This window comes from Megascapheus bottae, chromosome 1, assembly GCF_031878675.1.
Source record: "Megascapheus bottae isolate mThoBot1 chromosome 1, mThoBot2.hap1, whole genome shotgun sequence".
NCBI classification, from domain to species: Eukaryota; Metazoa; Chordata; class Mammalia; order Rodentia; family Geomyidae; genus Megascapheus; species Megascapheus bottae.
The window spans coordinates 24,664,729-24,692,096 of record NC_143509.1 but is presented as its reverse complement, the minus strand read 5'-3'; the positions used below and the strand labels follow the sequence as shown (position 1 = coordinate 24,692,096).

The 27,368-nt window shown below is 41.9% G+C and overlaps 1 protein-coding gene across 4 annotated transcripts in view; it reads left to right on the top strand.

Moving 5' to 3' along the window:
* Tnik (TRAF2 and NCK interacting kinase) overlaps nucleotides 1–27,368 on the top strand; it is a 374,276-nt gene that overhangs the window by 69,796 nt on the left and 277,112 nt on the right. For all 4 annotated transcript variants that reach the window (XM_090338732.1, XM_090338726.1, XM_090338731.1 and 1 more), the window contains exon 2: nucleotides 25,967–26,032. In XM_090338732.1, the coding sequence (XP_090194858.1) occupies nucleotides 25,967–26,032 (66 nt within the window). The remainder of the gene's footprint in view (nucleotides 1–25,966; nucleotides 26,033–27,368) is intronic.

Genomic DNA, 27,368 nt, shown 5'->3' with positions numbered 1-27,368 from the left:
AAGGGCCAAGGAGGTGGTGGGAAATGCTCTCTGTCCTCAGATCTGCTGATAAAGTGGCCTCTTTATGGTAGTTCTTAGAAATGGGACTTATATGGGCATGACTTAGGGCGCCGAAGGCTCATTGGTTCTACTGGAAAAGTGACAGAAAGATTACGGAACCTCTTTGGGACAAACTGAGATGGTGATTCCAAAGCACAATACAGTGGTTGAAAATATTTTCACTTCGTAGACAGAAATATGCACAGAAAAGATCTTAAACAGAACAACTATACACTTTGTATTTTCTTTTTTTATTGTAGTGCTTGAGATTGAGCCCAGGCCTTGTGAATGCTAGACAAGTGCTTCATTACTGAGCTATATCCCTAATCATTTGATTTTTCTTTTGTCCAAGCATGGGACTCAAACTCAGTACCTGATATTTTCGCTTATTAGCTAGAACTCTGCCAACTCAGCCATGCCACCAACCTAGAATCATTTGATTTCTGACATAGGGTTAGAGTCTAGGCCAGGTTGAATATGAGATCTGCCTGCCTTAACGTCCTGAGTAGCTGGGATTATAGGCATAGGATACCTGGCACCAACTGTGTTTTCTTAAGAAGTTAGGATCAGAGCTGATGGTTTTGAAATGGAATAAAGAAAATGGGATATTTTCATGAGATGTAAATGCTGCATACTGAGTAAGTTAGGCTGCCTTCCCTTCTGGGAATTCTTGTTACTGTGGGGGGTTTTCTGTCATCACCTTTTATCTGGACTTGCTCACCTTGCCCTCTGCTTTCCTCCTTCTCAGCCACTGTGACCCAGCTCTCCCAGCTCCTTGCTTTACAGGCCCCTGAAATTTACTGCCTGATTTGAGTGCAGCTGTCATAACTCCTTTCTTTCAATACATGGGTTCAAACTCAGTCCCCCATCAAATCCTGCTTCTAGTCCATCTGTACACATTTCTCCTTTCTCTGAACTTCATTCCATTGTTTGGGCCACCTCTACCCTGCCATGCCCATGTCACAGTCCTGGTCACTAAAATATTCTGCACAACCACACCTTCTGCTGGGAAAGTAACTGGATAGGTCTGATTTTTATAAAATTAAATGGAATTTAAAAAATTAAATAAGGTGAAATTGGTAATGTGCCACCTGTCAATTCTAAAGCCTGAACAATTCTAACGAATGTATGACTAGAACTAGAGGCCTAGAATAGAATGGTAGAGTATGTGGTTAGCAAGTGTAAAGTCCTGAGTTCAAACCACATTATCACTAAAAACAAGCATGTGCTAAACTAAACGTATGGATAAGATACAGTGAAATTACCTACAAATATGCTTGTTTTCTTAGGCTAGGAAATGCTTGAGTACTAGCTTTCCAATCACTAAGTGTGTTCTGTGCACACTTAAAGCAACCCACATCCTGTCCACACCCATTGCAGACTGGCTTATGCTTTGCAAAATCAGCTCAATATTATTCTGATGTTTCAGTAATTGCATTTGAAATGGTACCTAAAACTTCTTTGTCCTACTACTTTTTCTTTAAACTGTTTTGAATTTTAAGGTCGTAAGTACATTTATTTTCTGCATATACCTTGGCTAGATACTAATTTTATTAAGAGATGGGCATATTCTCTAAAGCTTTAGAATGAAAAACCATGAAGCATTCTTCTGGGAAGCCCATCAAGAGAGGAGCTATGGCTGGGTGCTACCTGCCTTTAATCTCAGAACTTTGGAGGAGGAGACAAGATGTAGCTGGTCTGGGCTACAAAGAGACCTTGTCTCATATGTGGGTTTTAGCTGCCTGTGTACCAACTAAGCTTATGGAGGGAGAGTTTCATACGTGAGTACAAGCAGTGCTATCCTCATAGTTGCTTTTGCCAGTCCTGGGGCTTGAACTCTGGGGTTGGATGCTATCTTTGAGCTCCTTTTGCTCATGGTTAGCCCTCTACCACTACTTCTTACTTTTTCTGTGATTAATTGGAGATAAGAGTCTCATGGACTTTCCTGAGTGGGCTGGATTTGACTGTGATCCTCAGACCTTAGACTCCTGAGTAGCTAGGATTGTAGGCATTACAGATGTGAGCCACCAGTGCCTGCCTACAGTTTTTTTTGTGTGTGTGTGTGTGTGTGTGTGTGTGTGTGTGTGTGTGTGTTAGATCATTTTGGGCAGACTGGAAAGGAGATTGTGAGCTGCTTGTTAAAATTCTGGGTAGTCTTCAGCAATTACAAACTTCTGGACTGTAAAGTTCTTTTCTCTTAAGCACCGATTAATTTTCCTTCTTGTCATCTACTTTTGTTCATGTCTGATCCTTTACAGTTATACAAAAAAATCTTTGGGGCCTAGAATTTGGCCTAGTGGTAGAGTACTTGCGTAGCATGCATGAAGAAACCAGGTTCAATTCCTTGGTACTACATACACACAAAAAAACTGGAAATGGTGCTGTGACTCAAGTGGTAGAGCTCTCGCCTTAAGAAAGCCCAAGGATAGTGCTCAGGCCTTGAGTACAAGCCCTGGGACTGGCAAAAACAGTCTTTGGCCAATCTTTGTGACAGAGATCAGAAATGGATATTTTTAGAAACTGAAGGTTGTTTTAACTCAATAGACTAACCACTATTATTAATACTTATCTTATTACTTATTATTACATATCTTGGCTTTATAAGCTATGGCTGGTTCAATTTAGATTTTAAAAGTGTACATTATCAAGAGAAAATAATGTTTTCAATTGTATACATATGTGGAGAAGCTTAAAAAGAAATATGACTTAAGGAAGTGATTAGAAATTGAGGTTTATCAGAGATCTGCAATAGAGCAAAACCTTGATACATAAGGCCATATAGTATGAAGCTAATTGAAAAGACCTCCAGGATATAGAAACAAAAGCCATATAATGAATGATTGTTGTCCTTAATGTACTATGTTATCTCTCATCTCTTTTGCTGTCCCTTGGTTATCTCATATTGTTACATTATCTCACTTTGTTATCTGATATATTGGATTTATTTGTATTTAGTTATTTGAAATTGGATAGAGAAGGGGGGAAAACCAAGATGGGGGGGTGGAGGGGAGGGTAATGGGGACCAAGACATGTGAAAGGGTATCAATATATGTGAATTAATGTACTTTCTATCTGGCAAATATCATGTAACCCTTTTATTAATTACAATAAAAATATATTAAAAAAGAATTTGAGGTTTATATACCAGCTTAGCAAAAATAAATTATTAAGAGTAATAAATTCCTAAGAGCAATAAATGGTAGACATGGAAAACTGTATGAGAAACCGAGGAAGAGAAAGGCTGGGTGACCACTAAAGGACAGGAATTGTTTATCTTCTTTTTCACATGTGGACTGTACTTCGCAAAGGGAAATTCATGCCCCGTCTTTCAGCAGATAGTGAGAGGGTAGAGTTTTTTCTACATCTGTTGTCACTCTGTTGCCTTCTGCTCAAAATAATGTTTATGCCAAAGTGGCATATTTTGGAATGGCAAATTCTGAGCCCCTTTAGTGCAAATACCCCTCACATGTGTGTATGTGTACTATTTCTCCCCCCCCCACAGACACACACACACACACACACACACACAGAGCAGATAAAAATAGTTTCTATCCTCAAGCTTGATAGTAGATGAAAGACAAGGCATCCCAGCATGCCACTCTATGTGTTTGAGTAGATGGTAGATGCAGCGCAGATGCTTGCTCCAGAAAGATGTTGATTGGAGATGGGAAAGCTCCTACACTCATTCTCAGGTAGATAACTTCCCAGAATGAGTGTCGTCTCTTACAAACTGGAGGTGATTGGGCCTACTCAACTCATGTGGAAGGACTGTTGAGGGAAATCTAGAACTTTTGTTGTTTTTGTTGGTTGTGGGGCCCTGTTCCTGAGCTCTTATGCTCAAAGTCAGTGCTCTTTGAGTCACAGTCGCCCTTCTGGTGGTTAATTGGAGATAAGTCTCATGGACTTTCTTGCCTGGGCTGGCTTTGAACCACAATCCTCAGATCTGAGCCTTGAGTAGTTAGGATTGTAGATATGAGCTATCAGCACCTGACTAACTTTAGTTTTTAATTCTTATAATTATAAAGGTTATGTACAGTGAGATTGCAGTTACATATGTCAAGTAATTAGTATGTTTTCTTTTGTGCGGTATTAACTTCTCTCATTCTCTCCCAGCTCCCTCCCACTGGTCCACATCCTAAAGCTGCTTAGTTCACTTCAGTATCAAGAGCAGCATCGCTGTTTACCCTTTTTTACTTGAGTTCTGTGCTCCCTCCCTCCCAAAGACAGATAAACAGACCAGACAGAAAGAAAACAAAAACATTTTTATTTCTTGCAATTCATTTCAATGTACATTATTATATGATCAGGGGCACATGGCACTGTGCCTTTGTGTTTCTCCTCTAAGAGGGTCCTCTTTTGATCTCACTGTGGGTGAGTGACTAGAATCCTGTATAATTGAGCATGTCTCAGAGAATATAGGTCTAGCTTCCAAATATCAGAAAAAGCACGTGACACTTGTCTCTCTGAGCTTGACTTACTTCACTTGATTTATTCTAGGCCCATCCAGGCAATCCTGGACCTTAATGAATGCATATGCTTTATTCCCTACTAAACAGATGTGCATGCACAAAACATAGAATCTGGTATTCAGAGGTACATAGATATCATCCCACTCCAGGACAGCACAGAGCAAAACAAGCCAATGCACTCATCTTATGAAGGAGAGATGTCCAGCTAACCCTTATCACCTGTGCCAGGCATTCAAGCTATTTCAGCAAGAGTGGGATCCTCAACACCTCCTAGTCTCAAGCTCTGCCTCTGGATGCAAATGGCATTTTGTTGGCAGCTTCTTGTGAACCCAACTAAAGTGTTTCGTTCTGTTAATTGAGTGGCTGTGTGGGAGACCCTGTGAAGTGAGGCCCTTCAGAGGAGTTTGTAAACAATCATCACTCAGTCCACCAGGGGATGGAGGTGGGAAGGGAGGGCCTAGAAATGAAATCAATTATTCTGATTCATTATTCTGACGGAAAGCATCAGATGAGGCCACAATCTCTTGCCATTATTATTTATTATCCATTTTCCTCCTATCTGTGTGGCTTTCCAAAATACTGTGACAGTTATTAACACTGAGTGGAGGGCTGTCAATAGCATATTTTCTTCCATGGCATTTGGAGCGCTAATCTAATGTGTTGGGAGTCATTACTCTGTATCTCACATAGGAGGTTGATTGCATGCTGTTGCTTTGGGTGTGGGAAGAGGCCTTAGATTGCTGGATATCGCTTCCGTGAGGTCAGTCAGTGCTAGAAAGTTAAAGAGGTCTACCTTATTGCCAAAGAATCAGAAGGGCTAGTAAAGCTTTACAATGGAAGGGTCCAGGGAGCCTTAATTGTTTTCCAGGACAAAATAGCACTGGGGCACAGCTTCAGGCAACCATTCCCAGTGTATTTCTATCAAGTTGTACTGTCTTCAAATTATGCTTCTTGGGGTTGTGTGTAGACACATGCCAGATTTCCTCCAAATGAGGTAACAGGGATTGGTGGAAAGATTGGAGAGACTTTTACTTCCAGTTAACCAACATGAAAGCTGGAAGTCGAGCTGTGGCTCAAATGGCAGAGCACCAGTCTTGAGCAAAAAAGCTAAGGGACGGTGCCCAAGACCTTAAGTACAAGACCTAGTACCTGCACAAAAAGAAAAGGACAAAACAAATATCTTACTTGTTGTGTCTGGGCCTCAGTTTTTTCCCCTGTGTGAAATAAAGATAGAAATGTCTACTTGATGGAATTCTAGGCAGGATTGCATTCAAGAGCTTGGCCATGTGCTGTGTGCTAAACTGAACTGAGCAGTATTCTAGCTGAATAAATGTCAAACTTATTGAAAATCCATCATAAGCTTTGGCCCTGCTAAAGCTAGAGATCAGAAAATGTAGACGCTTCTGGTAGCTCATTCAGTCTCAGAGGGGAGGCAGACACTGGAACGCATAAAACCAGTACCTGGCTGGTGCTGGTCATTTTCTAGAAGCAATACTGTGAGAACATGAAGCAATTGCACTGAGCTGCTGAGGAGAGGGATGTGGTTGCTGGAAGCACTTGGTGGATAGGATGTGTAATCTGATTTGAAGATGGAAATCAGCTTTTAAGGCAGTTATTTGTGAATAGAGTAAATGAAAGATAATGAAAGAACAGACGGATGTGTGTGTGTGTGCACGTGCACGTTGTGTGCATGCATGTGTACACTGTGCATTGAGAGCTTGGAATACCCACCCTCACCCCCAACACACTAAGAAGGATAGCATAGCATCAGTGGTTTGGATCAGCTCATTTTACAGGTGACTTTGGTGTAAGCCAATTGCCTCTACTTAGAAGGAAAAATACAGTGACATTCAAATTCTTCATTACCGTTGCAATCACTATTCTCAATGCATTATTTGATAGTCAGCTGCCAAAAAAATCCAACCTGTTCCTAATGCTATCTCAAGTTTCTCATCTCAAAAATATATTTAAATATTATAGAGTCACTGAGCAGACCACATGAGAGGAAGATTTGATAAGAATCTCAGGTCCTTTTGTGCCCAGGCTGGCTTTGAACCTTGATTCTCAGATCTCAGTCTCCTGAGTAGCTAGGATTACAGGCCTGAGCCACCACTCTGGGTTAAAAGACACATCTTGGATGTAAACTGTGGTTCCCAATCTGAACTGTGGGTTGCACAGAAAACATATTTTAATCACCGGAGAGCTTGTGTTTATTTCCTTGCTTTTCTAAATTGCACTTGCTTCTTTATTGACTAGCTTACTTTTTTTCAAACTTTTAAATAGGGAAATATAAGCCAGGCGCTGGTGGTTCACATCTGTAATCCTAGGTACGTAGCAGGCTGAGATCTGAGGATTAGGGTTTAAAGCCAGTCTAGGCACCAAAGACCGTGACACTCTTATCTCCAATTAACCACCAGGAAGCCAGAAGTGGCACTGTGGCTCAAGTGGCAGAGCACTAGTTTTGAGTCAAAGAGCTCAGGGACAGTGCCCAGGCTCGGAGTGCAAGCGCCATGACTTACAAAAAAAAATTATAGAAATATATACTGAAAAAATATGCACACAATAAACATAATAATTTCATTTGATCAGCACTCCTGTGGCTACCTCTCCATTCCAGAACACAATACTATTCTATACCTCCCTGAACAGCCTAATGCACACACTTTGGAGAGGCAGAGAACATTTAATAGTAGATAAAAATAAGGCTTAAATAAGATTCTTTGTCATATTTCCTTTTAAGTTCGGACAATAACTGAGAAATCTTAGAAGGTAACAGCTTTAGTGCAGAACATCACTTTTAATAAAGGTGTCTGATTGCAATTAGCAAGTGATTGCTTGAAAAAAACATTAAAAGTAAGTATTCCTTTTGTTATTTTTTCGTAGACAGTATAGCTTTTCTTGAAATCATTCCATATGAACAATAAGAAATTAAGCTGCTATCTAGCTCTACTTTCACTCATTGTAAATTGTGAATGGAGGTGAACTTAAGAACATTACTGAACTTGAAAAATAGGGCCAGCGGACTGAGAGTGTTGCTCAAGCATTAAGAAAGCTTGTCTAGCAAGCTTGAGGCCTGGGGTTCATTTCCCTACTACTGCAAAAAATACAAATACTTCTGAACCTGGTCCTGGTGGCTCACACCTGAAATCCTAGCTACTCTGGAAGGTTAGATCTGAGGATTGAGGTTCAAAGTCAGCCCAGGAGGGAAAAAATCCATGGGACTCATATCTAATTAATCATAAAAACAAGGAAGTAGAGCTATGACTCAACTGAGTGGAAGAGAACTAGACCTGAATAAAATGACTAAGGTACAGTGCTCCAAATCTGAGTTAAGCCCCTGTACCAGCATACAAACAGATATTTTTTGGAGGAAAGAAAGTACATGTTTTCAGAACTTGTTTGGGAAAACATCCCTATTGGTAAAAGAGAGGAAATTAGGATCCCTAGAAATATTCATGCACTGAGTTGTGCCTATTGCAAGTCTTATGATTTAGCCACTTCTGCTTATTTTTAAAAGAATGTATGCAGAGTTTTACATGTATAATACCTTTTTTTTAGGGACCTCACAGAACAAGACACTATGTTAGAAATGAACTTTACAACATGATGAGGAAGGGAGTCGGGGAGTGGGGAGGAAAAGTGGGAGAAAATGGAGAGAGTAACACTGTGACGCGATACTCATTAACTTACTTATGTAACTGTTACCTCTCTTTATATCACTTTTCCAATAAAATAAAATAAATTTAAAAAAGCATTCCACGAAGATATGCTACATTTAATATGACTTTCCTAGACCCCCTGGAACTTACCTGCTTTTCTCAAAGCATAGTGAAACATCCTTCTTTTTACTTCCCTGAAGGAAAAAGAAATAAAATCTGTCTTCTCATTGATATTGGTAGAAATATTTATTTACTTCACTGGTGTTTATTATGCACCCTGTGGCCTGAATACTGTGCATATAGTTCAGGAAAACACAATGAAAAGAGTTCCTGCTTTGGAACAATAAGAATAGTTGAATGTATATTAACACATTATTTATTTCAGCAATCTAATTTATATACTTGTTCCTTTGTTGCTAGAAGAAGTGAGTTTTTTTTTTTAAATTGATGCCAGTGTTTGAATTTGGCTAAGGCCTTGCACTTGCTTGGCTTGCCTGCTCTGGTGGGGCTCTACCACTTGAGCCCACCTTGCTAGCCTGACTTTTTAAATTTTTTTAAAATTTTATTGTCATATGGAATTCTACATAGCCAACAGACAGGATAAAATAATGGCATTTGCAAGGAAGTAGGTGAATCTAGAGCTAATCATATTGAGTGAGATAAGACCAAAGGAACAAAAGACGCATGGTATCCTTAATATGTGGCTATTAGATCCAAACAGTATAAGAGCGAGGACTCAATATTTGCATATCCAATGCTATGGACATGGTACTGGAAATATAAGCATAACTACATAGATATAAAAATCTATGACTCTATAGACATAATGTTTTATTACATAGATTAATATGTATCTATGACATACAAACCCTGAGCCTAATTTTAATTATGTTCTAAAATTTAAATGCCAGTGATTGTATATAGAGATTCCCTTCTTGAATACTTGTTTGTTAAACATGTCATTTGAAATATGTAAAAATCAATGTTAATAAATTCTTTAATAAAAATGCAAAAAAATTTATTGTCAGGGTAATGTATAGAAGGGTTCCAGTTACATTCGTGAGGACATTACTTCTTGAACATTGTTACCCTTTCCTATGTATTTCTCCCACTCTCTCTTCCCCTTTGCCTAGCTTTTTACTTTGAAAGTGGAGTTGTGCAGTCTTTCCTGCCAGGGTTGGCTTGGAATCGTGATTCTCTGGATCTCAGCCTCCTGAGTAGGTAGGATTATAGGTGCTAGCCACCAGTGCTTGGCAAGAGTAAGGTTTAAACATAGAGAGTTGTTTAAATATAGAATTGCTTTTGTCTTCTGCATGCATTTGATACTTTTTTGGTTTTGGTCATAACTGTACATGAACTATACTTACTCAACTCTGGGATTTAGTCAATTTCCACAGTACTGACATATGCCTGGAACATGTATCTTATTGCAGTCACACCATTCAGATGACAACTTCACCCCTGATCTATCTATGCTTACTCCACTCCTTCTTGTATTTCCAAGTCTACCCATATTCCACCTTTCCCTTTAGGGGCCCGAGGTGACTGTCGGCGAATCTCTCACTTGCCTGAGCTCTCCTAGCATTGATCTGCCTGGAGGCTGGTCAGAGCTGCCATCCTAGGGGGTCACTCCTCCCTTCAGGGGGCAGGGCTCTTGAGAAATAGCTGCCAGTGTCCCTGAATCCAGTCCCTGTACCCTTATTCTTCTGGGGAGTGGTGTCCCTTGGGTCAGTGCCAGGCTTCTGCACTTCCTTGAGACTTCCTTCTGGCTTCCATCTTTGCTCTGCTGTGGAAAGAGCTCCAGGTCTGGGATGGATTCCTGTTCTCTGACATCCTCTCCTACCCCTTCTGCAGCCCCTCTTTTAACCACGCCCAGTGTCCAAGAAGGCACAGCCATTTCTCCCCTTTTTCAGCAGTGGCCTAACATCCTATTTTTCATGCATCTCCATCCTTCAGGGTTGGCTGCATTTTTTATTTTGCCTAGGAGGTCACTTTGTGCCAGGCACATTTTATTTTTTAATATGAAACGATAATAAAAGGTACCTAATCATTGCCTGCTATGTGGCAAAATTCTTTCATCCTTTTGATCTCATTTCAATTTTATTGCAATATAGAGGGGGAGGGCAACCTGCCAAGATTATTATTTTGATTTTCCCGGAAAAGAAATCAGGGCTGGAGGACTTCAGTGGATTTGCTCAATGTCAGAAAGATTGTAAAGGATGGAGATCATTTCCATCATGTATTTCTAAACCACCATCCTTTGATTGCCTTCATGCTAAGTCTGTCAATGACCCCAAATTAGACATGCACTTTGAGGGGCAGCCCCTGAGCTGAGGTCTGAGTCTCCTAATTTCCTCTAGATTTATCAGGATGAAGGTGATTGCCTCCTGCTTTGGTAAGACTCCTCACTTACCAGACTTCCCTCTGGGCATTTTATATAAACTTGCAATCTTTACATCTGCTAGGCAAATCTTTTTTTTTTTTTTTTTTTGCCAGTCCTGGGCTTGAGCTCAGTGCCTGAGCACTGTCCTTGGACTTTCTCAAGGCTAGAGCTCTACCACTTGAGCCCCAGCACCACTTCCGGCTTTTTTCTACATGTGGTACCAAGGAATCGAACCTGGGTCTTCATGCATGCTAGGCAAGCACTTTAACCACTAGGCCAAACTCCCGGCCTGCTAGGCAAATCTTATCAGTATTTTTGGCACCTTATTATTCATTGAAATCACCTACTGATCTTAGTGAAGTTCACTTAGCTACCCAGGAGTCTAAGATCTAATGATTGTGGTTCAAAGCTAGCCTGGGCAGAAAAGTCTGTGGGATTCGTATCTTCAGTTAGCCAGCGAAAAGCCATAAGTGAAGGTAGAGCATTAGCTCTGAACTAAAAAGGCAAGGCCCTTAGTTCAATCCTCTCTCTCTCTCCCTCTCTCCCTCTCTCCCTCTCTGTCTCCCTCCCTCCCTGTCTCCCTCCCTCCCTGTCTCCCTCCCTCCCTCCCTTCCTAACAGAAAACAAGCAAACAACAAAGCAAAATTACTTTACATTCTGGAGGTGTAAGCAGGACGAAGTTTCTGCATTTCTCTCCAGGTTTCCAGATGGCTCAGACTATTAGTCATGGAAATCACTCTGATAATATTTGAGACAAGCTAGTTTTTGAATAGTCCTGCTTATGGACAAAGGGTCTATAGCTCAAACATATTAAGTGGTCTTTCAAGTTACCCACCTGCCCTTTTTACCTGTAGTAAAAAGCCCATTCAAAACCTGTTCCTTGGTGCCAGAAGTTTGGTCTAGTGGTAGAGTGCTTGCCTGGTATGTACAAAGACCCAGGTTGGATTCCTACATACCACATACATAGAAAAAAAGCCAGAAGTGGTGCTGTGGCTCAAGTGGTATAGCTCTAGCCTTAAGAAAGCCAGGGACAGTGCTCAGGCCCTAAGTTCAAGCTCTGGGACTGGCAAAAAAAAAACCCACAAAAAAAATCCTCTGCCCCTGGTTCTTGGAGAGTTACTCTCCAGGGCAATTAAGACAGAGGAGATGCCTGCCAGGTTATCTTTGTGATGAGCATTAATGGAGTGCAAAGGGAAGAATTTAAGTATGAAATATGATTTGACAACAATGGGCTCCATCTAGATAGCCATAACAAATATGAACACAGATTTGAAACGTCTACAAGACATCTACTGGGAAAAGGGGTCTGTAGCTCATGCCCAGAAGAGCTAAGCTGAGACAAGAAGATAGACAGAGGTTGGATGAGAAATTAGACAGCTGGGCCCCTTGCAAGATTTGGAGGAGGGTGGCCGATGGTGGCACATGGTAGGTGGCTGGGAAAGGAACATCGCTTGCTTTTGTGATCTAGTTGCTAGTGATCTATTGCCCACCTGGCATCTCCATGGAGTTCTGTGTCCTGGTGATGAGCCTCAGAATGACTCCATGACGACCTCACTGTTGTGTAGAGCTTGTTTTAATTAAGTCTCCTTGCTCCTGCCTCTATGGGCCATGCTACTTTCTTCTTCTTTTTCCAGATTTCTCCAGGCTAAGAAAAGGCTGTCCCTCTACCCCCCAGACCAGTAACAAACATGCTTAAAGAAGGCATTGTTCCTACAGTAGCAGTTTGTAACAAGAAAAGTGGAATGGAGAGAAAATGCAATTCCAGTCAGAATGGAGACCAAGCTGTCTTTGTCTGAATAACCAGCATTCCAGTCAGGTTGCCACGGTGATGTTGAGATGAGAACCCTTCATGCCAGCAGTCAGAAAATGCTGCCCAATTAGTTATTCTCAGCTGCTAGGTTACCTTGATGGTGGGGGGAAAAAGCAGGATTTGAGTTCAAAGGTCTTCAAATGAACAGTCAGGAAATGTGGAGTTCTGCTGTCCTCTGTGGCATGAAAGAACTACAAGTCCCAGCATACTCTGGTTCAGGCCAGCTAGGGATGTGGTTAGCCTCGGGAAAGCAGGTGCCATTATGATGGTTGCTTTTAACCCTCTTGGAGAGAATGAATTTACAGAATCCCTGGCTTATTAGCCAGCCTTGTAAAGGTTTTCTGAGAGTACCTTTGCATGTTGCAGATGAAGTCAGTGGGGGAGAATGTGTGTCAGTTGTAAAAAGCCTGAGTTTTTTTACCCTTTGTGAACAGCCTACCTCCTAGGATCCATGCAGAGATGAAATAACATCACACCCAGGGAATGGGAGATTACAGGAAAAAGTAACTTGCTTCAAATATTTGGGAAATCATAAGGCATTATACCTATAACATACTGCGATGTGTCCTGTCATCTTCCAGCCTGTGCTCTAGGAAATGCCAGAGGGTAGAGTTTTCTTTAAAGAGTGGTTTATAGCCAGAAAGGTGTGGGAAGAAATGTGGTCAGCATTATCATAGCTGGGTCTATCACTGGGTCCATCAGGGTTTCTCACAATGGTAAGAAAAGACACTGACACAGCTGGTGTTAATCTGTTCAAGGCATTGTTCCCAGCCTTATTCAACCATAGAGATTCCATACCCATGGAAATCAAGCAGGACACAAGGACATTCAGATACAGCTTCTTAAAATCCTTTTAGATCCCCGATCCAAAATTAACTGCCTTATCTAACTTAACCAATAACTGATGGACCAACAAACAAACCAACTTATTTATTCTTTATGCTAGCCCAACAACTAGGACAAAAGCCTTGCCAAAAAAAAAAAAAAACCAGATGCAAATGAGGCTCTGGAGTCAACAATCTGTCTAAATTGGTATTAACCAGCCATCTGTACCATTAGTGGTGATACCAAGTGATGGATTGGGATTGGCTGGTATTTTGGGGTGCCAGATGACAGAGTGGGCCCTGGGTAGCTTTTGATGGGCTTTTGGCTGTTCTGCATGGCTCTGGGCCATCCTACCCCTCTCTGGAACTGAGAGAAAGAGACAGTCCAATCAGCTAGTTATTTTTTCCCTGGACCCCTGGCACCCAGGCATCAACCCTGCCTGCTTCTAGTCTCCATATCTTGTGTACATCTATGGTTCTCCATGCAAAGGGACAAGGAGGGAACTTCTGCTGTGGAGCCAGGTGAAGGTAGAAGGGTATACAGCAACCAGTAAAGAGTAGCTCATACTTCTGCTGTACTTTGCATAGCATGAAACCTCTTCTGCCAGCTTCACTCACTTCTGCCTCCTGTCAGCCACATGACTATTTGTAGGTGTGAGAATTGCTGACAGTCATTTCTAGCAAGCGTACCTGCCATTGGTCTCTCATAAGCAGGAATGGCCCTGTAATGTCTCTTTTCTCCAAAATAGAAACTTGGATATCTTCTTCCTCTTTATTACTTACTTAGGTAATTTCATCTGGTCTTTTAAATCCAGTGTGCTGTAGTTGTTATCTTTTTTCTCTATCTAAGCATCTTTGAGAAGGCAAAATGCCAAGGTGCTTGCTAATCTAGTTCTCATCATTTGGACCTGGTGTTGCTGGAAATACTGGAAAGTTACCTTGTCCTGCAGGTCTTACTGTAAACCATGTAAAACATTTCCCCAAACAGTTGAATCTTTATTGTAACACCCAACCACAGATGGGATTGAGGTGGAGGGCCTCTGTGGACATATAGCGTGTGTGTATGTGTGTGTATGTGTGTGTGTGTGTGTGTGTGTGTGTGTGTGTGTGTGTGTGTGTGTGACCTTGAACAGATGACTGGAGAGTTGAGGACCACTGTTCTTTACCAAAATTGACGCTTGACCCTGCAGCTTAGTAAAGAACTTTCTTAACTTGCTCTATGGAATTCCTGTGCCATTTCCTGACTAGTGGGTTAGAAAATGGTCCCTGGACACAAATTTGGGGTCTGCAGTTCATACCTGGCACAAACAGGTGTGTGCATATCACATGGGAACTTCAGATCAAAGCATGAGGACTAGCAGGTGATCCAGTCTTCAGGACAAAGGATGAAAATAGTTTTGCATCAAATGCAGAAAATGTATTCACATTAATATTGCAGAACTAGAGTTTAAACTCCGGGCTTGGAACTTATTTAGCCTACTTGCTAAGCTGGTGACCTTCCATTTGAGACACACTTCCATCCTAGCTAAAATTTTGCTCATTATTTTGGAGATGGGATTATCACAAACTTTTTTGCTTAGGTTGTTTTTGGCTTTGAATCACAGTTCAAGGGTCTTAGTCTGCTAAGGAATTAAAAACTACAGGAAGAAGCCACGGGGCCTGGCTTTGGGAATAATGTTGGCGGTCCTTCTTGGATTGTTTTCATCTTCATCCATTTTTCCAGTGCAAGCCAATGAGCAACCAACAGCTGATGTTGAATTCTTTGTTTTTGATTTGTAAGGAAATCATTTGGAACTGAGCTAAGCATGAATATGGATTCATCAAGTCTATACACAGAGAAATATAGTTTTGAGTATTGTTATTTTTTCCCTACAGTGATGTTTATGTGTGACCTACCAAGTGGACTGTCTCCATTGTATCAAATTAGCCATGGGTGATAAATCTTGTTCTGTCGTTCTGGACATGAGTTAAATTTGTGTCTCAAACTAGTCATCTGGAATTGATGCCTGCCATTCCATGTTTCTTTCCCTTCTAGATCCACTGTTGCATCAACCAGAGGGGGAAGTCCAAAGTCTTTCAGTCAGTAACTCTGCAACTAGCTGGGACCTTGAACAAGTCACCTAAGCTATTTGTTGGAAAATGTATGATTTTATGAACACACAGTTGCTCATTCTATTCTAGAGTTGCTTTCCGTCAAAGGAGGAGAAGGATCTTACTGAGTTGATATCAGAAGTGTGTTATGTCTGTGGTTCTGCAATGTGGCATGAATGGCAGAACTCTGAAGGTGTGACTAGTTCCATCATCCTGACTGCAGTGCCCAGCCATGACCAACTTCAGATGATGCCACATGGAACAAAACCAGTGGAAGTTATTCCTTTGTGGATAAAGAATTTTTAGCAGACATGTTTTGAGATCTTAGGTAGAATGTATCAGGTATCACTTGGAAGGTTCTAGACATACTAGTTATTTTATCAAATGATTTTTGCACAGTGAATACCAATATCTATAGTATTTTACAGTTCAGGAAACTGAGGCACAGAGAGATTGAATAGTATGTTCAACATTCCTAAGGTACTACATGGCAAAGTAGGGGTATGAATCAGGCTTTCTTTGGCTTTTGGAGTCTTTGTGCTTTGTAGATCTATTTTGCTTTACTGTCTCTTACAACCAGTTCATTGGCTGACTCCAAGTAATTAGTATTGCTGGGCGCTGATGGCTCATGCTTGTAATCTTAGCTGCTCAGGAAGATGAGATCTGAGGATCGTGGTTCCAAGTAGGGAGAAAATGTTTGCCTTCAGATAAAAATATGAATCCTACTTGGCCAGTTTCTCTCCCCCCTCTCCTGCCGCCCCCCTCTCCCCTCCCCCCGCAGTTGTGGGCTTCAACTCAGGGCCTGGGTGCTGTCTCTGAGCACTTTTGCTCAAGGCTAGCTCTCCACTACTTTGAGCCGCAGCTCCACTTCTGGAGCTGGTGGTTAAATGGAAATAAGAGTTTTACAGGCTTTCCTGCCCAGCCTGGCTTGGAACTGTGATCCTTAGATCTCAGCCTCCTGAGCAGCAAGGATTAAAAGTGTGAGCCACCAATGTCCCGCTCTTATTCTCTCTCTTGAGAGCTCCCTGCGTTAGAAGAAGATGGGCATGGTATATCATCCTCTAGGTTTCTGGACACTTGGTAGTTGTGGCTGGTTACCCAGGGGTCATTTCTTGGGCTTACTATTAAGTCCCAAGGATCTTTACCACCCCACAGCACCACAGTAGGAGCAGTAATATATTTATTATTATTTAATATTTAATATTATTTATTATTTAATATTATTTAATATTTAATATTATTTATTAAGGCCTGCCAAGCATTGTAGTATGTGCTTTCTACATGTTGTTTCTGAACAAGCCTCCAGGGGAGGTATTTTTAACCTTCCTTTAAGGCCTGTACTTGGCTGCCCTCACTACCATTTACTGCTTACCCTATGACAAAGTACTTAATTCTTTGAAGCAAGGTTTCATCATATGAAAGGTGGGCTTAGAAATGTCTATTTCCCAGATGGCTGTAAGGATAAGAATGAAAGGGAGACAAAGCGTTCTGGCCATTGCCTGTACCAGTTTAGTGACATCTGTGGTAGCTTGTTACCTAGCTTAAGGTCTTTTTGCCTATGAAATGGGAGGAGCCAGTTTTGAAATTCAGTTTTTAAGGATGCTCTTGTGAGCCTAGCTTTAAGCTGCACACCCCAGGTAAAGAAGGAGAGCAGGGACAGAGTACTGGAAACTCTTTCACTACCTGAGGCTGTAGATTAGCAGGTAGAATTAAACACATAGCAAATCAAATAGTAAGCGGGGAGGCTCTACTCTCTATTCTGAGCATTGAAAAATCAAACTAGAAGTCAGAAGTATCATGTTTTGAAAGGCCTGGATGTGGTTCCCACATTCTGATCTTCCCAAGGACTGGATGGTGGTGGAAGTGCCAATATTGGCTGAAAGACACAAGTGCCTGTGCCCATACAGGCATCAGTACTGGAGGCAGCCTGACTCTGGACTGCCTTTCCCAAGTTTCTGCTTCCCATATGGGGCTGGGGAGTCATTCAGTAATTCACACACAGGATGCAACCTTGAAAAGGTACCAGGAGTTCAGAGCATAGATGGAAAACCCACAATACAAGAAGTCAGAGTGGACTCTTGACTCAAGCCCTAACAGTTAGACCACTTCTCTGATAGATCGTCAGGACCTGAAAAAATAATTCTATAGGCAGTCTCCATCCATCCATCCATCCATCCACCCACACACCTGTCTATGGACCAATCATATATTTATTTATCTACTTGCAGGACCTCAGAGGTCTGGCTTGGGCCAGTATATTATGAAGACGAGCCACTGGACTACATGGTAGATCCTCTAGAGGTGCTTTTGAAGCACCTTCTCCACTTGTTAGGATGATTTAATGACATCCTTGCACATGTCTGTTTCCCTTCTTAGACCAGAAATACCATAGGCAGAGGCTGATTTCCTTGCTTCTGCTTTGGATAGTGAATAACACAGTAGGTGAATATGAGGAATTAAGTAAACTCTGTTGGGTAAAGCAAGACCTTTGGCGCTAGCTTTATTAGAAAGGTGAATAAGAACTTGTGTCTTCAGGACCTGGAAGACTGGTGTGCACTGGAACCCAGGGTTAGTGAGTCAGCATGGACTCGGCAAGATGCCTACCAACAGGGCTTTTACTCTAGAAGAATAACAGTGTTGAAAAAGCTTGAAGACTTAAGATATTAATATGAATAGCCCTACTGTTCCTGTTTTCTTTGCTCTGTTTTGCTTCTGTTTCAGTCCTAAGTGACAAGCATATACTTAAACATAACCAAAGAACTGCTAAACAATGGTAACGTTCTGGTCTTTTTCTTTCTTTCTTTAGAGGAGCTACTATTACCCTTGGGTTGATGTATTAGCAACCCAGGGATGTACAGTCATTCTCGGCTGCAATCTGTGTTCTGTTGGGGGTCCATTCACCTTGCTCAAGGAGTGGCGTAAAAAGGTCCTGTCCCAGGAGGGCTGTCTGTAAGAGGAGTTTGGAAGAGGGTTAGACCATTGCTCATAATCCTTTCAGTTTCTCTCTGAATATTATTTTCAAAAAAGAGGGCAAGGGAGCAAAGAATATATAGGTTCCATTATGATGCTAAAGCTATGTCTTTGTAGAGATTTAAGTTTGCCTTTCAGACTTTGAGTATTTAGTCTTGAGATGTTATTTAGTATTCGGATAAATCCAGTGTCATTCAGGAGACCTGTAGACATTAAAGTAAAGCTCAGAGACTGGGACAATCAGTCCCTAGATCTTAAATCTCTTTGCCTTGCTGTGAAGGCAGACCCCAGCCTGCCAAGCAGCCCAGATTTCATCAGCTTATGGAAGGGGGGATTTATTCCAACATCCCTGGAGTCTGAAACACCTAACGTGTCCTCACAATTTCCTCACATTTCTAAAGAGACATCTGTTGGTCCATAAATATCTGATCCTGTCTGCTAAAATGTATGGTGGTATTATTGGCTGAAAAGAAATGGGATTTCTTTTAGTGGTGGTGTTAGTTTTATAGGCTTTTTAAGTTAGAAATTTATGAAATGCAGGCTAGATTTTCCTGTGACCTACTTTTTAAAAAATTGCTGTTGTTGGTCATGGGATCTGAACTCAGAACCTGGGTGGGTGCTGTCCCTGAGCTCTTTTGTTCAAAGTTAGTGCTCTACTACTTTGAGCTCCACTTTCTGTTTTTTCTGTGATTAATTGGAGTTAAGCATCTCACAGGGGACTTTGCTGCCCAGGCTGGATTCAAACCATGATCCTCAGATCTCAGCCTTCAGAGTAGCTAGAAATTATAGGTATGAGCTCCTGGCCCTCTGTTCATCAATGTTGTGGCCTACTGCAAGTATTTATTCTTTCTGTGTCTCAGTTTTCTCACCTGGAAAAAAAACAAGAGTAATAAATAGTAGCCTCAACTTGACAAGGTTGTGATTGCTAAATAAGGGATCATGAATTATTTGCTATTGCTTTGATTTTTATTATAATGACTAATCAGTTTTGCTTTTATCAGCATTTTCTTTCCAGGAATAGCCTGTCTTTTGAGATGTAGTTATATTTCCTTATGAAATAATGTAAGCTGCTTTACCAAGGAATTAAATTTTCTTCTTGGCCTCTTGCAAAGGTTGAGATCTGAATAAAGGCATGTGTAGCTAGCAGGAATTCCTGACTTTGGTAAATGTCAATGAATTGCCCTTCTCTCCTTGGAGTGTGGCGTCTGCTTCCACGCTGCCCATCCTGGCTTTAAGATCAGCTAAACAAACAGGAGTGGGAAGATTAAGCTGACTCTTGGCTTTGAGCTGCTTTGTCTTTGTGACATGATTATCAATCAGTACAGCACCTTCCCCTGTTGCACTGTGCATGGCCATGGCATGACAGCCTCTTCTCAACACAGGAAGCACAAATGAAGCCAGTAGACTTGATGGGTAGTTTTAGACCTGGCGAGACTATAGGGGCTCACACCTGTAACAGGTTCTTGTGTTTGGGCTTGGTCTCAGGGTGTCAGTGGCAGGAAGAGTGTCTGGAACAACCTTTCTAGGTTGAAAATGTGAGTGTAAAATAGAGACTGTTTGGAAAGGGAAAGCAGTAGGAGGGGGAGAGCAAAAGAAGGAAAGTGATGGAGGATGATTATGATCCAAGTTCTTTATGTGCATATATGAAAATAGAATACTGAAATCCATTAAAATTCCTTTAAAGGGGGGAGAAAATGTTCTGTGGCTCATACCTATATTCCTAGCTACTCAGATGGCTGAGATCTGAGGATCGAGGTGATCTCCAATTAATTACAAAAAAAAAAATGCCAGAAGGGGAGCTGGGGCTTAAGTGGTAGAATGCTAGCCTTAGCATAAAAGCTCAGGGATAGTACCTAGGTCTGAGACCAAACCCCAAGAGTGGCAAAAAAAAAAAGAAAACCAAACCAAACAAAACAAGAAAAACCCAAGAAAACATCAAAGAGGGATAAAACAGAAAAAATAGGGTGAGTTCAATCAAAGCATATTATGCATGTGTGGAAGTACCCAAAGGAAAAACCCCTTTGTATGATTGTAGCCGCTAATAAAAAGAAAATAAATGACCTAAGTTTGCCAGACCTTTGGCTCTAAGTTCTGATTCTCCCCTTTTGCAGTTTCTCTAGACATGAGGTAGAGAATGGGGAGCAGGCCATGCACTGTGGACAGTAGATTGCTATGTCTAGAGGTTATGTTTTGCATACAGGCTTAAGTACTGGGAAGTACTAAGTTAAATAATACTGCCTCAGTTCCCAGGGGGACTTCTGTAGCCTCTGTAACTGAGGGGCGGGCCAGCATCATGGAAAGGTGGTGGTCACCAGAGCTTAAGACTGCTAGGGCAGAGAGCATGCACTGATTTTCTAAAAGGCTTCACAGAGGAGTTTGTGCCAATTGCTCTACCAAGGCTGGATTCGACTGCTAGTGTTTTGCTGAAGGAATTGTCTTGGCAAGTGGGTATTAAAAACCAAAGTACAAAGTGGTGCTGTGGCTTAAAGTGGTAGAATGCTAGCCTTGAGTAAAAGAGCTCAGGGACAGTGTCCAGGCCCCAGGTGCAAGATCCATGACTAATGACCAAAAAAAAAAAAAAAGAACCAAACAACGACAACGAAATCCCAGAGACCTACCCTAATGTGTGAGGTAGGAAAATAACATGTGATTCGAGATCCCAGTTGGTCATAGCCCAGAATGTTGGAACTTAAGGTCCTGACATTGATTTTCATTTTAGTCTGATCATTTAACTGGTTTAAATCAGGTTGTGTCGTGACTAGAAAGATAAGTGTTAGGTAATGAAAGGTTGAAAGAAAGAGAGAATGGCCTAATAACAAATAGTCTAGAAAGAGAAGGTGAAGCCCTCTTGCATGAATGGACAGGAGGAGATGGATAGAATAGACTTTGGAGATGAAATAATTAGCAGATATTGAACAAAATGACAAAGAGGTGGCCAAGGATGGAACCTTGTGGGAAGAAGAAATGGAATCTGTGTGAGAGACTGAGAGATAGATGGTGGATTATGTATTTCCATCCAGACTGGTGCCCATCATTGTAGTTGCCCCAAAAGGACAAATAAGGACAGGCCTGAGCATAAACCATGGCACAGGAGAATTGAGGTTATGGAACTAGAGTGTGGAACAGTGGTCCACACTTGTGAGGCTGTGATCTAGAGAACTGCGGTTTGAGGCCAACCTGGAATAAAAGTTTGATGGATTCCATCTCCAAAACAACAAGCAAAATGCAAGACTGAAAGTATGACTCAATGGTAGAGCACCAGTCTAGCCAAGATGAAGTCCTGTGGTCAAGTCCTCAAACCTCAGTAACACACACACACACACACACACACACACACACACACACGCATGCATGCACACACACACTCACGGAAATGATAGATCACTCTTAGGAGAAATTACGTTCAAGTTTCTACCAGAGTAGAGGAAAAAGCCAGATAACTGCCCACGTCAATATGTCTTACATTTCTATTAGAATGTGACTGAAGATGACAGACATTCATACAAAGGAGTGTTCACAAGTGTTAAGATCTATAGGTGCTTATGATACCAAAAAAAAAAGTATAATATCTGGATTGAGTTCTTTGTCTTGTTTGTGTCCACAGACAAAGAAAGAAGCAGAATGGCCAAGATTTCTTGAAGGAAAGGATGGGCAGATCCTCTGCTAGGCAAGGGTGCATCCATAGCTGCCTGAAGCAGATTGCCCTGGTTACTAAGGACTCTCTAGAAGAGAGTCCATATGCCACTTGGGATCACTGGACAGTTCATGTGCCATTATCAATCCCCAGCCCTGGTGAGAGGCTCCATGCAGCCTGTACGAGCTCTCCACACATAGCTTCTCAGACTGGGTGCTCATTCTGGTACATACCTCTGAGGTGAGGTCTGATCAGTCCATCGCTCATGTGCAAATCTTCCTGAGGTAATAAAGTCAGGACATGGTATCTCGCAGCTCCATATAAGTGACTTCTCAAGGCCATGACAGTGAATTCAGAACCTCCATGGGAAACATCCTTTGCCCTGATTTGGCTACCCTGGCTCTTTTTCTTTGATCTCACATGAATCTAGGTGATTGGAACACTAGGGCAATAAGAATGATGAAGTCTTGTTTTCTGTAGCACGGTTCAGCTCTTCCCTCTAATCCGTTCCTTCACTCCCTACAGGCATACATACCAAGACATTGCATAGGAAGCTCACTCTGTAAATGTTTAGATTCTCTGAGGGATCAACTTGATATGCTGGTTCTCAGAGGAACCAGCTTGACAGCACGATTGTTTGTGGTATGGCTTCTCAAGGCATTTCCAGTGGAGTTCCTAAGTTCCTTGGCCCTTACATCTGGCTCCATTGACTGGGTCTAGCAAAAAGCCTCTCCTCTCCTAGAAGTTGGAACCAAAGTCTCTGAATGGCGCCTCTTGGCTCTGATTGGCTGGATATAGTCCATCAATTGAAGCATCTTGAGAAGAGCCCTAGAAGTAAACTGCTCAGAATCTCTTGACACTTCTCTATTAGTCCCATCCCTAAAATGGGATCCTGGAAGTGTAGAAGCAGATCCTTGCTCATCACCTGTTTGTTCTCTTCTCACATCCTTGATGGATCCCTGAGCTCCTAAGGCAGTCACTACTCACTCTCTTTCCAGTGTAGAAAAATGACCATTTAAAGCTCAATGAGCTATTTCAAATACATACAGAACATTTCTCCAAATACGTTGCAGAACCATCACTGAGCAAATAAACTACTGGGAAGTGAGGCTTGGAAACCAGAAGCAGCTGTCACCATTGATGAGCTGCTTTTTTTTCCCTCAGGTTCTCTCTGATGCCATTTGTAGCACAACTTGATGCTCTAATGGCCTAATGGTTTAACAGAGAACATCCGGCTTTCCTGGCCAGAGGCTTTTCCCAAGTGGTCTTGACCATGTCCTTTACCTGTGGGGTGATGGTGCAGGCCGAGCTTCTTTCCTTTGTAGTGCAATCCTTGCCTGCCTGGACCAGGTGGACTTACCTCCAACTTCTGGCTTGGGTTTTCTGAAGTATGATTTCTTACCCTCCTGGTGTGTAAGAGTAGGTAATTCTAACGCCATTGTTTCCTAAGTGAAATGTTAGTGTGCTCTCTCCCTTTCTTGTCTATCCATCTTGTTTCTCCTTTTCTCCCCAGCCCTTCCCCTTCCTCTCCCCCCTCTTTTCCCTTTTTTTTGCTGTTTCAGAAATTCGAACTTAGGGCCTTGTTCTTACTAGGTTGGTATACTACTGTTGAGCCATACCTTCAGCCCAGTTTTTCACCTGTTATTTTTAGGCTAAGAATCTAACTTTTTCCTAGGCATAAACATGAGCTTCAATTGGCCTGTCTTAAATTCCTGTAGTTACTGGGCTCATGGTGTGCAATATAGCCTCCAGCTCCACCCATTCCCCACCATAGAGATGGAGTCTCTTGGAGTTTCTGCCTGGGCCAGCCTGGAACTGTGACCCTCCCAATCTGAGCTTCCTATGTACCTGGAATGACATGTGTACACTACTATGCCCAGCTGAAAGAGGGGTCTTGAGGAGTTTCTGCCTAGGTTGGTCTTGGACCTCCTGTTTTCTGCCTCCCAAGTAGCTAGGATTACAGATAGGAGCCACTGATACCTGACGTTATTGCTCCTTTCTTTCTTCCTTTTCTCTTTCTTTCTTCCTTTCTTTTTTTTCCTTTCCTTTTCTTTTGCATTCATGAGGCTTGAATTCAGGGCTGGCTGCTATCCCTGAGCTGTTTTTTGGTCAAGGCTAGTGCTCTACCACATTGAGCCACAGCTCCACTTCCAGTTTTCTGTTAGTTATTTGGAGATAAGACTCCCTCAGACTTTCCTGCTCAGGCTGGCTTTGAACCATGATTCTCAGAACTCAGCCTCTAGAGTAGCTAGGTTTACAGGCACCAGCCACCAGTACCCAGTTGGCTTTATTATAGCAGGAAGGTGTTCTATCTCTTGAACCAAAGCCTTTTTTTGCTTTAGTTTATTCTTTCTTTGTCTTGTTTTTGACTGGGATCAGTCTACAAAGATTATTCTGTCTCCACAAGAATTACAGGCATCATCGCCAAGCCTTGCCCCTATCAAGTATCACTAGATTGTTGACTGTGTGCAAGGCACTGTGCTAGGACCTCACTCTTCACAGAAGAGTGAGGTAGATGCCATCCCTGTTGACATGGGCGAGTCGCTGGTTGATCATCCAGCTTTCTCACAATCACCCTGACAATAAAGACCAAGCTAGTATTCCATCTAAGTCTGTCTGAATCTCAACTCATATATCCCCCTTTGGCCACCCCTCAGTCTGAAGTCTTTTTTATCTCTCAGAGAATTTGTGACAACACTTAATAAGTTCAATGCTCAACACTTAAAAATTAGGAGATCTCACATTAAAGAAAACATTTGATTTTTATTGAAAAATCTTTAGGCCTGGGACTCTTTGACTCCTATTGGCAGAATAATAATTAGATCTGGCAAAGTCAAATCCTGCTCCCTGGTCTTCTCCCTCCTCACCTAAAGAAAGGATGCCTGGCCTCTCCCTGTGGCCCAGGTCCGAAGCCCTTTCACTCACTGACTTTGCTTTCCCAGCCTCTTTCGGCATTTAACTTACTGAATCTTGATTTATGCCATTCTAGATGTGATTTCTTTCCAGGTAGGAATTACTAAGGGTAAAAGTCAATTTCTGCATCTGGGTTAAATTCTAGAGGCTTTAACTTTTTTTCTTTTCATCAGTTTGAGATTGTGATTCAGTAATAATAGTGTTAATTATTGGACTGTAACACTCAGCTGACTCCACGGGTTAGGACGCATCAGTTTGGCAGCAAGAACTCGCAGGGTTCTCAACTCTGATTGGCATTCTCAAGCCTGTAGCTACCTTCAAAAGCATATTTTCAGGGCAGCATTACAGATAGGAGAGTTGAGTCCAAGGAGAAGCATTCTGAGAGCAAGGCTATGGATTCCATTCCCTCATACAGACCACTGATTCCTATTGGCAGATATTCTATGATGTAGGAGCATCCTTCTCTCTGAGTGCCCACTTCATTGAGAAATTGTGTGTGTGTGTGTGTGTGTGTGTGTGTGTGTGTGTTTGAACATGCCTGTGTATATATGTGGGTGTACATGCTTGTGTGTGAACCTGCCTGCGTGCGTATGTGGGTGTACATTCCTCTGTGTGTGTGTGTGTGTGTGTGTGTGTGTGTATGCGCGCGCATGTGTCCATGCCAATACTTGGGTTTGAACTCAGGACCATGGAGCTCTCCCTTAGCTTTAATTATTCAAGACTGGTGCTGTATCACTTGAACTTCATCTCCATTTCTGGCTTTTCGTTGCTGGTCAATGGGAGAGCAAGATCTCACCAACTTTTCTACCTGGGCTGGCTTTGAACCTTGGTCCTCAGATCTCAGCCTCCTGAGTAGCTTGGATTTCAATACATGTGCCTCTGGTTCCTGGCTTTTTAAAACATTTTATTGATAGAAAAAACATGTATTTGTCTGGCTTAAACCCACTTTATGAAAATATGATACGAAGATGAATTGGACTAATTTCATAGCTTCTAATCATAGCTTTAGGTGAATTGACCATTTTAAAAAAATGGGTAATAGTCAATTTTAATACCCTGCAGCCCACTTAAGTAAAATTATTTCTTTGCTCCTTTCAAGTAGGTATTTGCTTTTGATTGAGCTAGTGCCTGGAATATTGTTTTGATGCTTAATGGTTTTCTTATTGTCTTTCAGGATCCTGCAGGGATCTTTGAATTGGTGGAACTTGTTGGGAATGGAACATACGGGCAAGTGTACAAGGTAAGCCGTGGTGCTTGAGTGAGGCCTGTGTGCTCACATGTGCAACTGCAGCATTGTACATGCTTGTTCATAATTGCCTAGCGACAGATTCAAAATAAGATCACCTGCCTGTAGATACAGTGCCCAAACTGGATTCTGTGACTCAGGTCTTTCCACTTAGTATGAGTTACAGTGTTGGTATGTGATCATACATTGCAATGCTGTGGACTTTGAAACTTGTTTAGGGGTTAATTTCCTTTACTTTAAGCACTACCAGAACTGATGTTCTGTTTCCTTTTACTTTGTGTGACAGTCTTGGGGATTAAACTCCGAGCCTCTTACTCACAAGGCAAGACACTCTTATCACATGAGCCATGCCTCCAGCCTCTGTCTGCCTTAGTTATTATTGTTTTTGATAATTTATAGTAGTTAGACTGAGGGGGCTTTTATTGTTACATCTCTATCTATATTTACACTGTATTCCAGTCAGTCTCTCCCCACCATCCCATTCTACATCTCATGCCTTAGTTCTGTTTTTTGATCTACGGCCTCATTCTGTACACAGGCCTGCCTGGGGTGCTATCCCCATGTTGCTGATGATGCAAGTCCTGAGACAGCTGTTATGCTTCTCCAGTACCTAGAATGAGAGACCCATACCAATGCACCCTGCCATTGGTGGAGATGTAGTCTCCTGAATTTCTGGGCATCCAGGCTGACCTCAAACCAGGATCCCTCCATCTCCATCTCCCTAGTAGTTAGGATGACAGGCTTGAATCCTTACAACCCAGCCCAGTGCTGGTTTTCAAAGGAGTCCATTTGCTTTGCAAAATCTAAGCTATTAGACGATCGAGGCTGGAGAAGTGGATTTGTGATTGGTCTAGGGCACAGGTGAAATGAATTTAGTGAACAGGGGTTATGAGGAAGCAAAGGCCCAGAGAGAGCCAGGAGTTCCACAGGGGGAAATAATTAGAAGCACACCTGAGTCTGGTTTGAATTCCCCATCCTTTGGCTACTTTTTGCTTACAGATTCACTCAATAGTGGTTTTTTTTTGTAAAATATAATTTTATTGTTATTATTAAGGTGTTATACAGAGGGGTTACCATTTCATAAGTATAATGAGTATATTTGTTTTGGGGATGAAAAAAAGTTTCCCCTTCCCAACCCTGCCCTTAGGTTTCAAAGTTCATTTTCCTCACACTGGATACCTCATACCAGGATTGCACTTGATCACCCATCTTTCTCCCTTTGTGTGACCCCACTAAAAAAAAAAAACATCAAAAGTAAACACCACCATTGTTATTACCAACAACTCCAAATCCCCCATGTTTCCATTTTCTGCAATTCATTTTTACGTAT